The sequence below is a fragment of the Micropterus dolomieu genome, linkage group LG21 (assembly GCF_021292245.1).
Source record: "Micropterus dolomieu isolate WLL.071019.BEF.003 ecotype Adirondacks linkage group LG21, ASM2129224v1, whole genome shotgun sequence".
In the NCBI taxonomy this organism is placed as follows: Eukaryota; Metazoa; Chordata; class Actinopteri; order Centrarchiformes; family Centrarchidae; genus Micropterus; species Micropterus dolomieu.
Window position 1 is genome coordinate 2,629,374 of NC_060170.1, and position 14,534 is coordinate 2,643,907.

The 14,534-nt window shown below is 41.7% G+C and overlaps 1 protein-coding gene across 1 annotated transcript in view; it reads left to right on the forward strand.

Moving 5' to 3' along the window:
• The window catches only part of LOC123960727 (protein crumbs homolog 1-like), a 34,126-nt gene extending 19,977 nt beyond the window's left edge, over positions 1-14,149 (forward strand). The window contains exons 7-13 of the mRNA XM_046035649.1: positions 1,014-1,967; positions 4,218-4,759; positions 5,771-5,936; positions 7,600-8,461; positions 9,454-9,570; positions 9,738-9,864; positions 10,656-14,149. Coding sequence (XP_045891605.1) covers positions 1,014-1,967; positions 4,218-4,759; positions 5,771-5,936; positions 7,600-8,461; positions 9,454-9,570; positions 9,738-9,864; positions 10,656-10,877 — 2,990 coding nt within the window. The 3' untranslated portion in view covers positions 10,878-14,149. The remainder of the gene's footprint in view (positions 1-1,013; positions 1,968-4,217; positions 4,760-5,770; positions 5,937-7,599; positions 8,462-9,453; positions 9,571-9,737; positions 9,865-10,655) is intronic.
• The last annotated feature ends 385 nt before the right edge of the window (positions 14,150-14,534 follow it).

Here is a 14,534-nt window from a genome sequence, read left to right on the forward strand (position 1 = left end):
AGAAGCAGGGGGTGTGAGGGAGGGAAGGAAAGGATTCAGTGTAGGATGGTGGAGGGAAAAAGAGAGGGAGGAGAAGAAAAGGTGGGAAGGGCTGGCTAGTAATCAGTCCGGGCTGGTACAGAGTGGAGGAGTGGAGGCACTTCTGCTTTGTAAGCTAAAGAGAGAGAGAGAGAGAGAGAGAGAGAGAGAGAACCTGGTTGTGTTACTTCTGTCATCCAGCGGTGTGAGGAGTGTGTTGGCTCGGTGGATCATGGGGGGAAGCAGGTTGATGCTGCTGCTGCTGTGGTGCTGCTGTGGGCACTGGTGGCTGACAGGTACAGTATGGTACAATACTTTAATGCTACATTAACAAAGATGAAAGTTGCGAGCTTGTGTATAAGGGTGGAGTCTTGGCACAGAGAGGACAAACAGCTTTAGGCTTCCTTGGGTGTAGAGTATACTAAAGGACTATGTTAATGCAAGTTGACTGCTGCTGTCAGGGCTTACTGCTGAATTTGGTTTGATGAGGCAGCTCTGACTACTGAATCCAGGCAGATTGACTGTAATTCTGGCACAGGGTGTGTGTATGTGTGCGGCACAAGTATGTCTGACGAGCATACAGTGCAATATTTTAATGTCTATCTGATACAGTGAGTATGGCAGACACTGGTTTAATTGTGCTAAGGAAATATATGCAAATGTAATTATTATTATTATTATTATTATAATTATTATTATTGACTATTTCCTCCAATCATTTCCTCATCTGCAAAAGACACAGATGCCTCAACCAAACCTGCCTGTTCATCTGTATGGGAACATGCTTAACTGTGTCTAAGTCATTTACTGCCTTTTGACTTCCTAGGCTCCCAGTACAGTCCCATTGTTGTTTAATTAATTAACCAGATTTATGTGGTTAAGTTATTAGATTAAATATGACTTACATTGTAATCCATGTGAAGAATGTGTTTTGGCTGCTAAGGAGAAGTTAAATCAGTGTGTAGTACACTAAACGTGAATATCTCTCCTTGCAGGCATACACTGTGAGGTGGATATCAACGAGTGTGACAGCAATCCCTGCCAGAATGGCGCCACGTGCGAAAATGCTGCCAACTCCTATAGGTGTCACTGCCCTGTGCCAGAGCCTGGCCAGGAGCCATGGGGCGGGCGAGACTGTGATGTCCTTCTGGTCGGCTGCCAACAGCACCAGTGTCAACACGAAGCAGAGTGCATCCCTGTGCTGACTGATGATGGAGAGCACAGCTACACCTGCCTGTGTCTGCCTGGCTGGACTGGAGAACACTGCAACACCTCCACCACCTTCTCCTTCAACTCCGAGGGCTACGTCCACATGCAGCTGCCCATTTCCAAAAACAGGACCAAACGTGAAACTAAAGACCATAACCATGGGCTCCACATGCAGCTCCGATTCAAGAGCACTCTGCCAGACATGGTGTTGTACTACCGGGGCACTATGGAGCGCTTCATCTCACTGGAGCTTGTTGGAGGCTGCCTTCAGGCCAGGGTGAAGTCAGGGAAAGTACTGCAGGTAATTTACTCTGGCCCGGTCAATGACGGGCAATGGCACCAGGTCACCGTGACCATGGATGAGAGGCTGGTTCTAGTTGTAAAAGGACCCGGCTGTGAGGACGAGTGCCAGGTGAAGAACGAGGGCTACAACTATTTGATCTTCCTCCAACCCAGCTCCTTGCAACAACTGTATGTTGGAGGGGCACCGGAGGAATATTTAGCCCATACGTCCAGCAGAAGGGGATTCATTGGCTGCATGGAAGACCTTCAAGTTGACCATAAGCTGCTTCTACCTCAGGATCTCATCAGAGAGGAGAACCAGGGTTTGGAAATGGGATGCGGCAAAAAAGACTGGTGTCAGGAAAATCCATGCATGCAACGTGGTCAGTGTGTGGACATGTGGGTTCGTGCCAGCTGTCTGTGTAATCGGCCATACTATGGTGAAAGCTGTGAGAAAGGTAAGAGTACTTACAGCATGACTTGTAGGATTTCTTTTTGTGTAATAATCAAAGCTTCTCAAAGTGAGGGTCTCTAAAACTATTAACTGTTGTTATTCTTCTGTTGGTGGAATTCTTACGCTATAGCCATACTTAAGACAATCACACATTTGTATCCCACTCAAAGCACAAACTCAAAGCTGTTTTTGGTGAGTGTGTGACAAATCTAAATGTATGAACAATATCTAAACTCCCTCCTAATGAGCACAATGAACACTGGATGTATTAAAGTCTGAGCTGTTTTACTTCCTCTACCACCAAATTTGTCAGTTTGTTACAAAATTAAAAAAAAAACATATAAATACCCCATGTAAATGTAAATGTGAGAATACAAAAACTATGCCTTCTAGTCTCAATAGTGTTTACATCTCTGTGTTTCTTGTCATTCTCAAATCAGCTCTTGCAAATAAAGAGGCAAGGCAAGTTTATTTATATAGTTTCTTTCAACAGTAAGGCAATTCAAAGTGCTTTAAGACATAGCGTATGTCTTGAAAATGCTTTTCCAGAGTTCCACAGGCTAAGTAGTACCTGCTGACTGAAACTGATCATTCATTTAAAGAAAACTAAAAAAAGGCATAGGCATAGCATAATACTAGTGTGTTGAAGATTCAAGCTATAAGGTTACTTTCTATTGCTCCTCTGTAAAGCTAAGAAGAACTTGCCACGAGAATTTCACTTTCTTAACAGACACCTATTCTGCTTTTCCTTATTTTCTCTGAAAAAAAATGTTGTATGTTCATATTAAATGTGGCCAAAGTTTCAAATAATGAGGTAAACGTACAGAATGTAAAAAAGAATGTGATGACACACAATGTCACAGTCCCCGTGAGCAAAAAGCAGGCTTCAGACTGCTCTGATTTCCAGTGTTTATTTATACTTTCATAGCCATCTGACATCAACTTGCCTCAGAAGTGTGGAGATATGTCTAGCTATGCTAGACTACTCTGCTCAGAACTACTCTTTAAGTTAAGTTTTTGGAGGTTGTTCAGTGGGGAAAGTTCTTTTTCAGTTGTGAAGGAAAGTCAGTTCCTTGATGGACGGATAGCTTTATTTGCCAAAGTTACCGCTAATGTTTACTAACCATAACTACTGTTAGCTCATTTAGCTGTGCAGCAGGGCAATCAAATTAGCTAGCTAACTGGGAGCTTGTAGCAACACTCACTTGGGGCTCTGAGCTCCCAGTAGGGGCAGTTAGCTGAGCTAAAAGGACCACTAGCTGCACAACGAACTGTGATAACTAGCCAGTGACAGCTACAATAGCACTTTAATTTAAAATTATCTGTGAAAGTTTTCTCTCCATACAATATGATCCAGTTTCACAACCACTCAGTGAATAAAGTTATAAATGTTGTGTGTTTTTGTACAAAAATCAGTGAGGCCTGGCCAGAAACACACAGCTGGTCTGATAAACAGTAAATTCTTCCAATTTAGCCCCATGTCGCAGTTTTCCAAGCTAAGTTACACTATGCCATTGCTGTCAAGCTGTAGGATCACATGCTGCGTTCCAGTTGTACTGGGAAGTCAAAATTTCCAAGTTCTCAGTTGGAAATTTTAACTGGAACGGGCCCTTAAGTTGGATTTCCAACTCGAAAAGTCGGGAGAGCTGACTACCCCCGACTTTGTGATCCCAGATGGCTGCTTCATGTATCAACAGTGAAAGCTGTAGTTTATACTGTTTATTAGCATTTCTGTGTATTTGTGTCCCATATAAATTTTTTTCATTCAACTTTGGTGTCATTCCCAGCTCCAACTTCTGATTTCCAAAGTAAATGGAATGCCAACAGCCAACAGCATTGGGTGTATAAAGAAACAGCAGCTCACAAGCACTGGGGAAGCTTCCATGAAGTAGGCCCATTGGGACAAAGTGGGCTTTTAGGAAAGGGGACCTTAAAGAGACAGGAGCTAAAATGGTTTGTTAGAGACAGAATGAACTGAGGGCCTGCATGAAGGCCAGTATAAGGGCCAAGATCCATAAGGATTTATCTCTGAATCATGCAAAGCTACTCTATGGAGTCCCAGAATCAAAACATTGAGCTGGAAATGACCATAATAGGTCCTCTTTAAGAAATACAGTTGGTTCTGAGCTTTCTTTACTAGGGTGGAGATGTGTAATGAGCTTACAGCACTAGAGAGGAGGAGGTTTAACCTCCAGTAAAAGACAGTTCTCTGTTTGTGATACTGATAACTTTGTGCTTCTCACCCCCACCACAGAGTATCTGTCCTGGACCTTCGGTCATGAGAACACCACCAGCTACGCTGTCTTCAACATCTCGGAAAACCATGGAGACAACTTCACCATCTCCTTTTTAATGCGATCCCTCAAACACAACGGTCTGCTCCTACAGCTCCGTCGAGAAGGAAATCCCTACCTGACAATCTATCTGAAGGAGGGAACTGTTGCTATCTACAGCCCTCACACCACACTGCTGTCTGAGGCTATGTTTGTCACTGATGGCAACAATAATTTGGTGACTGTAGAGGTACACTATGGCCATGTAGTCTTCCCCAAAGCAGGCAATCATCGCGCCTTAGGGAATGTGAGTGTAGAGGCAGGGGATGTGGCATATGTCGGAGGACTCCCAGCAGGCAAGAGCATAAACGCCTGGGGAGGAATCTTCAAGGGCTGCCTGCAGGACATTCGGCTGGACCACAAGCATCTGGCCACTGAGGATCATGAAGAGGATGTGGAAGTTTACCAGGCAAGCACAGAGGAGAACATGCTGCCAGGATGCCAAAGTGATGACACATGCAAGGTAAAAGAATATATAGTCTGCTGTATGATCATCACTTAAACTACAGCGTGGACAAAATGTATGATCATGGGAAATGTGCTGAACTGATATTAGGTTAAAAAAATCTAATATCAGACTGACACATATGAATGATCTTTTTGTAGTTTAGAGCAGTTAAGATTATTTTTACAGAAAAAATATTGCATAAGTTCCTATAGTAATCCAATAAAATTTAGGTCAGGCGTCTTTTGAACCCAGTAAGCTAGAACACTACATATTTTCACTACTGCTACTACTATTTCTACTACTGCTCAGCCATCCACCTCAGTGTTTTCTATTTCTATTCAGCACATTTTTCTGCTACTACTGCTTCTGCTACTACTACTGATCCTACAAGCACTACAACAATAACTATAACTTCTTAGGGATTTGGTCCTTTACTGTATCCTGTCATGAACAATGTCGTGAACATGTGTTAGAGGAGTGGAAGATTTGAGCTGTTGGTGGCGCCATATGTAAAGTCAGAGGATCACCAACATCATTAGAATTCATTCTATGGAGTCTGTGCCAAATGGAATTACAGCCCATCAAATACTTTTTGAGAACTTTTAATTTGGACCAAAGTTGTGGACAGAAACACTGACCAACCAACATTGCCATCTCTAGAGTCAAGATAGCATGCTACATTATGTAATTAAGCAGAATGCATGACGTCTAACATATCAGAGATTGACAAATATGTCTGACAATTCAGTTTTACTGAAATGTCCCAAAGAAATGCTATTATTATCTGCGAGTGTTTGGCTCTAAACACTGAACCCATGCTAATGGTTTTAGCGCCTTGCAGTGCTGTGTGATAGCTGGGCTGTACTGTTTGGCCTCAACTCTATTAACACTGATCTGGTTGTGAATCCTCTTGATCTGTAAGTTACAGCTGAGTCCTCTCTGCAGCTTTTACATTAGCAGTCGCATCAGGTGAGAGACTTTACAAGTGATCTTCTAATCCATCCATCTGTGTTTGTCTGTGCATAGGATGAGCCCTGTTTCAATGGCGGACAGTGTCAGGTCACCTGGAATGACTTCAAGTGCAACTGTTCCATTAACTACTCAGGCCGACTGTGTGAGACACGCTTGTGGTGCGTCGACAACCCTTGTCTTGAAGCAGTGCCCTGTGCGGACCTACAGGATGGTTATGAGTGTGAGTAATTGATTGGCAGTGATTATCACCCTCTTAATTTCTTAATTAGACTTACAGTCTTGTAAAGAACCATTTAACATCAGATGGTAAGGGAAACCTGCTAATCTTAGGCCCTCACTGACATCAAAGGAAAAACTCCCTAACATAGTAAAAGAGAGGGAAGCAAATCTGTGACCTTAAGAATCTGACTGCAAGATGGTCTGAGAAGAAAGATTACCCAACAACATACAGAAATACAGAAACAACAAATATATGGTTGATGCTTTTTTCAAGGAGCAGTAACAGGGAGCAACAGAGACTCATGGGAAATGTGATACTGAAAACACAAAGCATATAGAGAAGCTACCAATCATGTTTACTATTTGTTAATCAAGGCATAAGGTATTAATAGGCCTACTTGCATTGAGGCATTGTTCCTTCTCAAATGAGTGTGGCAATCCAGATATGGGTTTACTATGAATATTCTGCTGACATTGTTTATGCATAACTAATGAATTACCAGCTGTGAATGCCAACTGGTAAACAAATCTGTAGTATTTTAAGAATCTCTGAATCGGAGCTGCAATAATAAGCTGCAGTAAAAGTGAGTGGATACACTTCTATGCAATTCAAGCTGTCCCTTTAAAATTATCATACTGATACCATATGAGAAAACTAAAGTAAATGGTGAGTAGCTACAACAGTGGCTTCAAGTTGATTTGCTGGATTTTAATACTTTAAGAATGCACGAGAGCTCTACTGTTTATTGTGAAGATGAAACTTTCATGTTATCATCTGGTTGCTGTTGTTTACTTTCACCCCAGATGCAAATTCAAAAAATCCACTGTGGAATGTTTGGGGTGTATATGAGTAGCCTATGTAAATAACTGTATATACTGTTTTATTTTATTTTATAAATGTTACCATATTTTAATATAGCCCTACACTTAAGATGTTGTGTGTGTAGCATGAAGGAACTACACAATTCGTTTCGTTATGCAACCTTGTGCTGTATAATGACTAATAAACTATCTAGTACCTTGTACTGTACCATTCCAGCAACAACAGTTTATATATATATACATATCTGAACCTTATACCGAGGACTAGTTAAGATACTAAAAAAAAGTTTTGCTTTCAGGGACAGCAGACCAGTTTGTGGTTTTTCAATCAATACACTGATCAAGTAACAATAATTTAATTAAATTTCATTTATATTGCGCCAATTCATAACTGAAGTTATCTCATTGCACTTTTCATATAGAGCAGGGAGAATGAGAACACACAGTAACTAACACAATGCAAGTTCCACATAGTGATGTAAAATAAAATTACAGTAACGGTAGTGATAATAATACAAATATCAAAAAGATATTAATAGTTACAATTACAATTATAGCAGTAATAATGATAATGATAAAAAATAACAATAATAACAGCTTTGGCAGCGGGTGATGAGCAGTGCAGTGGGTGGGTGCAGTAGGTGACTTGCAATTATAGATCCACACTCTACAGCTTTGACAGAAGTAGAGAGGAGAGAGACAAGAAAGCACAAAACTATGGGAGAGGGAAGATTTTGTGCTAGTAACATGCATTAATGGGAAAACACACTATGTTTTGAATCAGCATGTAACTTGATTTCAGTAAATCTTCAAACTGCTCACATGATCTTCTCCTCCCACAGGTTTAACTGAAGCCATTTTTCAGGACAATGCTCTCCAGTATGTTGCCAACAGCTCCCTGCTGAACCCTGTAACCAACATCACCATGAATATACGGACGAGGGACACAAACGGGATATTGTTACGGGCCGCCAGCAGAGCAGAGGTCTTCTGCCTGGGTCTGCTCAACTCCTCCCTGCTGGTCAAACTGGATAGCGGGGCGAGCTCAGAGCTGCTGGCCTTCACAAGTGAAAGGGTCATTGCGGACGGAGCATGGCATCAAATCCAGCTGACCATGCTCGATCCCACGCAGTTAACATCCCGCTGGTGCCTCACTGTGGATGGGCAGAGAGTTGGTGGCAGCTTTGGCGTTGGCGGCAACCTCAACTTCCTTAATGACACCAAGATCTGGTTGGCGGAGAAATACACAGGATGTTTAGGGGAGGTGAGAGTGGGTGGAGTCTACCTGCCACTCATAAATGTACCAGACCCCCCTCAGATGAGCCGATTCTCCAGACTGGGAGGGCACGAGCCAATCATAGGATGCCAAGGTGTACCGATTTGCGAGTCCCAGCCCTGCCTCAACCAGGGTGTATGTCAGGACCAGTTTAATGAGTTTAACTGCAGCTGCAGCGCAGGATGGGAGGGGGAACTGTGTGAGACTGAGATAAATGAGTGTTCTTCAGGTCCCTGTGTCTACGGTACATGTAAAGACCTTCTGGCAGACTACCAGTGTGACTGCGAGCCTGGGTACGCAGGGAAAGACTGTCAGGACGAGGTTGATAACTGTCTGGAGTTCACCTGTGTGAACGGAGGAACATGCGTGGAAACAGTGGGAGCTCACACATGTTCATGTCATCCTGGCTACGTCGGCAAGCGCTGCCAGTGAGTACAGACTTTTCTGTTTCTCTACAGTTTCAGCTGTTGCTCATATTCATGACATGATTAAGCTGCAGTGTAATAACAGGTAGGCTGAAAACACCTTTTTTAACACAGGGTTGTACAATGATGAAAATCTGACAATTTCAAACCTGCCAGCAGGTTGTGGGGGTCATAGGTTTAAGCTGATCTAGCAATGTGGCCTCACACATGGTGGGGCACTCCTGCTTGTATTGCCTGTGACGGTCTGGATTGCTCGTCACATATCTTTGGTGATGTTGGTGTTGAGGTCTCTCTCCAGTCTCTCCTGATCACAGTCACCCTTCAAGTGTAATAGCTCAATCCGGGATGTTGTGGTGCAGCCAGGTCTCAGTAAAGATGAGGGCACAACAGTCTCTGATTTTTTGTTGCTGAGTTAGCCTGAGTCTATGACATTAGCCCGGAGTAGACTAGGAAGTGGTATAGCCTTAGGTCCAAGCTGGGTTATCTTAGCTCTTCCCTCTCTTCCATGGAGCGATCGTGCCACGTGCTATGATATTTCGCCCGACTGGTCTGGCTAAGTGGTGGAAGATGCTGTGGGCAGTTATTGTCTCAAGGCACTTAATCCAATCCCTGTGTACCGTGTTAAATTTGGTAAAGTTGTTTTATTGCTAAAAAAATATAGATTAAACTACATTAATCATAACAATGCCATATCAGCATGCAGCCAAACAATATACGTTTACACAAAAGTTGTTATAAAATTAGACTAGCAGGTTGATTGTGCAATGAAACGGTTATGACTGGTGGGACAGTTGAGTACCTGATTTGATGTCGCACAAGCCACTATTAGTGTCAAATACACAACTCTCAAGTTCAAATAACTGTGATATGATTGTGGGATTAATTGTGAAGCTTTTAATTTCACCCCAGCTGCTTTCTGGTCATAATTTAAGGTCACCTAATTGTATGACAACAAAATGATTAGAGTGAAATGAGTATGTTTGTGTGTGAAATAGGTGGCGTTTCCCTCCCGTGGCATGCGATGCAAACATAGAGTGTCTTAATGGCGGGGTTTGTATTGGAGGTGACTTCGGAGGCAACTGCACCTGCAAGCCAGGATACACTGGTGCCAGGTGAGAGCAGCACACTGCACATTCCTCAGCACACACCTGCTGCTCATGAGAAAGTGTGTCTAAACCATATCCAAGTGTAAAGGTCAGGAGAGTGTGTGTGTGTGTGTGTATGTGAGGTACTTCTCTGTCACTCAGCATTCTGTTAAAACCCTGCTGATGTGTTTCAGGTGTGAGACAGAAATAGATGAGTGTGAATCCAGCCCTTGTCTCAACGGTGCCACCTGTCTGGACAGACTCAACCACTTCCAGTGTGTGTGTGTGCCGGGTTTCAGCGGCACACTCTGTGAGAGCAATGTAAGTGACGGACAGATCCTTTCACTGACACTGGCTTTGAGTTCATTCACTTTCACAGCACATGTGCTCAATTAGAACCTGAATATGAGTGATGGGATTCAGGTTCCTGTTAGCTGCCACAAAAGCCATGATCTAGAAATGTGAATTATAGTAATTAAGGTTTCCCTGACAACAGCAATAAACAATCAGATAAAACAGCGTACCACTTTCTGATAAGGTGCCCTTTATAACAGGTGTATAAGATATAGCTAATGGCTTTATCAATGTTAAGAAATATTTACAGATGACTTATAGAGCTGTTATTAGACAAACATAAAAATAACTTTTGGGTTGCCATGTTGAGTAAAAATACCTTTGGTTGGTGTTTATTGATCCTGATTTTCAATCAGATAAAGGGGTCCTAACTTATGGAACTCCTTTTCCCATTTGATTTTTACTTAAATATAACTTGGGCTTCCTAAAGATGACTCTTGCCTCTTGTCTTTTAGCTCTTAAGTTTCACTGCCAGCACCTCTCCAATGAAGTTTGTCTCTGACGCTTTTTAAAAAGTGATCGATTATTGTAAAAACAATGTATTAACAACTTTTATAACTGACTTATTACAAAAGGAGTTTGTGTGAAATGTTAATATGTTGTTAATAAATGGATTGTTGGAGAATAAACACTACTCAAAAGGATTTCTCCAACCTAAGTGTTGCTAATAACATATCTATAAAACATATGCCATATTAAAAAGTGGTACCAACACAGGAATGGTCATTTATACATACACTCTTTCTATACTCTTGCAGAAAGAGGAGCATAAGGAGCGAGTTCCCTGGCTGGCAGTGACCATCCCCCTAACCACACTGTGCGTGTTACTGGCCATACTGGTGGTGTTTTTCCTTATCATGACAGCACGGAAGAAACGTCAGTCAGAGGGCATGTACAGCCCTAGCTCACAGGAGGTGGCTGGTGCCAGGCTTGAGATGGGCAGTGTCCTCAAAGTGCCCCCAGAGGAGAGGCTGATCTGAGGCCTGCAGCCATGCCTCACAGCCTTACTTCCAGTGGATCTATCTATGTACAGGGTGATGAGAACATAGTCTCTGCAGTGTCACACTGCTGGGTCCTCCTGCCCTACAAGAAACTGATGGAGGATAATTCAAAGACTGATCCTCCAACTGGACAAAACTATTGAGGGTGAAGCCTCAGAGGTGTACAGCTAAAGACCAGAGGCGGAGAAAGACAGTCTCCTGACAACTCAGGCTGTCCCGATGGGGAGAGTGTGGCCAAAGGATGCACTGACCCTGGACATCCCATTTAAGAGTTAGGTCTTGAGGACAATCTCAAGCTTAACTCGCATGGGACCAAAAGTCATATGAGGACCACCTGTACTAAAGAAAAGTCCAAAAATCTGTGGATATTAAGAAATGTATTCACACAGGCTGAAAATCATTGAAACTGAAATTCTCCGATGCACTCTAAACGGTCTTGTAAGGGCAAGTAATTCCTCATTTATGGTTTAGCAAAGCAAAACATTCAAAACCTCCTTCTGCACATCGCACTGCTGATCTTGTTTTGCATGACAGTGGAAAGAGGAATGTGTAGGAGAATATACATTTGAAACAAATTATTTCTAATTAGAGTTGTATTTGAATAAGTATACCTTCACCAACATACTTCTTGTAGTAGTATTACATTACAAGAGGGTGTCTGTGAAGAGACTTTTTTGGAGACAGACACTAATTTATATCTTGGCTTTATCTTGTTAGCGGTCCCTTGGTAACGCTAATCCTGCATGACCTCAGCTCTTCTGCCATAATGGGTTTTGCCACCTGATTTCTCCTTTTTTTCTCTCTTTGTGATTATAATTTTTTTTTGTCTGTCAAAAAAAATGCAAGCAGCCGTTACAAAATCAGTTGAAGTTCATGTTCATGCTCATGTTCTACTTTGCTGAATCAGAAAGTTAATTAGTGACTCTGAAGTAACCCTGTGAATGTGAGTATGAATGGCTGTTTTTTCTCTATGTGTCCTGTGATGAACTGGTGACCTGCCTCCCTGCTGCTCCTTGCAACCCTTCAAAGTATAAGAGGTTATACATAATGGATGAATGGATGGCACCAATGAAAATTACTTTCTAGATTTCAAAGTTTACTTTGACTTTATTTCATTTGACCTTGTGCAACTTCCCCAATATTGTGCACATGTGGCACAGATTAGATTAACTATATGGCCAAAAGTACTGTATGTCACTTTTGGGTGTATTACATCATTTGGTCTAAGCCCCATTAGTTTCCAATGAAGTCTTAATTTCACAGCATACAATGACATTTTAGACATTGTGCTTCCACCTTTGTGTCAGTTTGTGTATTTCCCCCTTCCTGTGGGGGGAAATGGTTTTCAATTTGCAGAGAGCCCTGACCTTAACCCCATCCAATACCTGTGGGATGAGCTGGAATGCTGACTGTGGGCCAGACCTTATCACTCAACATCATTGGTCACCTCACTAATGCTCTTGCTGAATGGGAGATAATCCCTGGATCCAGGTTGAAACATCTGGAGGAAAGACTGAAAGCAGGAGAGTGGAGGCTGTTATAGCAGCACATTAATGTCCATGGTTTTGGAATGAGATATTTGGCAGTTAGATATAATGTTCAGGTGTCCACATACGCCTGACATGTGTATTAGTGAAGCATAAAGGGGCCGGATCTGCTTGAGGTCAGCGCCCCCTAAGAACATATAAGAAGCCCTCCAGCATCTGCGCTCCAAGTCTTCCAAGGTCTTCAGAAACAGCCCTGTGAAAAACCTACCCAAATCTGAAGTACATGCATACATTTTTGAAAAAGAGACACCCGGTCCCACGTGCACTGATTTCCTCAAATATTTTTTTCAGTGGTGATTGTGAGTAGAGCTGATAGTACCCTCAGATTCATTCAGATCCACTTCAATATTAGACATGGACACTGGCCTGAGACCAGCAGCAGCAAAATTAGAACCCTCCCAGCCCGAGTATAATGGACCTGGTCTGACACTGACAGAAACATCACTGTAGACTTGCTCAAATATTCAAATGTTATTATTACAAGCATTACGGTATTGTACAGTCAAACAGTGTTATACAGTGCTGTGACTTAATAACAGAACATATACAGGGGAGATAAGTTCCCCAGCTATGTACCGGTCTCGGTTCCTCCGGGCTTAGTGGACCTGTGAAGGCCTCTTCTCTACATCGACTCACCCCAGACTTCATTTATTATATGTGGATTGACTGATTGATTGCAGATAGCTATATGACTATAGTTTAGTCGTATGAGTTATGTCTATGTTTTGAAGTGACAATAGAAATAATGGTTATACAGGATATTCTAACCTGACCTCCCAGCACACTGCTGCTTCTCTCACTGAGTACGAGGTTGTTGTTGTTCCTACCGGCAACCTATGATGTTTAATTAAATCACTTAATGTTCCTATAAAAACAGCTGCAGGGAATGTAATGTACGTGCATAATGAGATGATAGTATGTGCCTTTATGTTCTCCTGCATCCATGAAACACAAGAATCCTGTGGTCTGTTTTTATATTCTGTGTTGAGACAGATTAAAGCCTTTGTGTAGACTGTACTTCAAATGATTCAAAGAAGAGTTCACTGACAGAAACATCGCTGTGAGCAGTGCTCACATATTCAAATGTTGTTAAAAGCATTATGATATTGTACAGACAAACAATGTTAGACAGTGCGGTGACTTAACAGGACATATACAGGGCAGATAGATATCCCAGCTATGTACAGAATGGTAGTGATTTTTACACTGGAGCTGTCTTTACTAAAGCTGTACCATGTACAGCACAGAGATCAGTACATAACGAGTTCTATTCCAAAATATTTTATATTCACTTTAGGAAATAACAATCATTAACTAGAGTTGTTAAAAGACAGGATTCAGTTTGTGAGTGATACTAACGGATCAACCCAGGATTTGTACTGTAATTCACCTACTAGCACTCATCTAAACATCATTTAAAATTTGCTGTTTCTGGGTTGCCTGTGGTTTTTAAGTAGTTCCCCTGTTTTCTGAAAGGGAATATCTCATTTTGGAATAAAACTTATTCATTTGTACTCAGAACACTTTTCTGTGTGGGGGATTTTATGGTTTGTCTGTAAAGTAAGATGTATACTTCCAATCCAAATGGATAGTTACACTGTAATTGTGTGTATATAGTAGGAAATTCCACTTTAATTGGATTCAAAGTTGGTGTGTATATGTCTTAAAAAGTGTTCAAGGAAAATAAAACACAAAGGAAATGAATAACCCTGGAAAAATGTTTTTTTATTTTGGAAAAAACATGCCAGCATTAATGCTCTTTGGTGACAATATATACAAAAACTCTTTGAATCACCAAAGATTGCCAACTACGCATCTGGTTTTATCTCTCATGTATCCTAGAAAATCACATAATGGTGATATACTGTATATAGTCCCTCATTCCAAAATTTCATGTGGTAGTCAGCACTCTAGTCAGACATGCATGCATCTCCAAGATGTTTACCCCAGAAGAAAAGGCATTAAAGCAATAAAGATTTTTTTTATTGGTAATTTGGAAAAAGAAGCAAATTTGTCATTTATGTAAAGGTCAGATATGCAACAGTCCCTGAAGACAAGAAAACCTCCATCCATCAAGGATGAAAGGAGT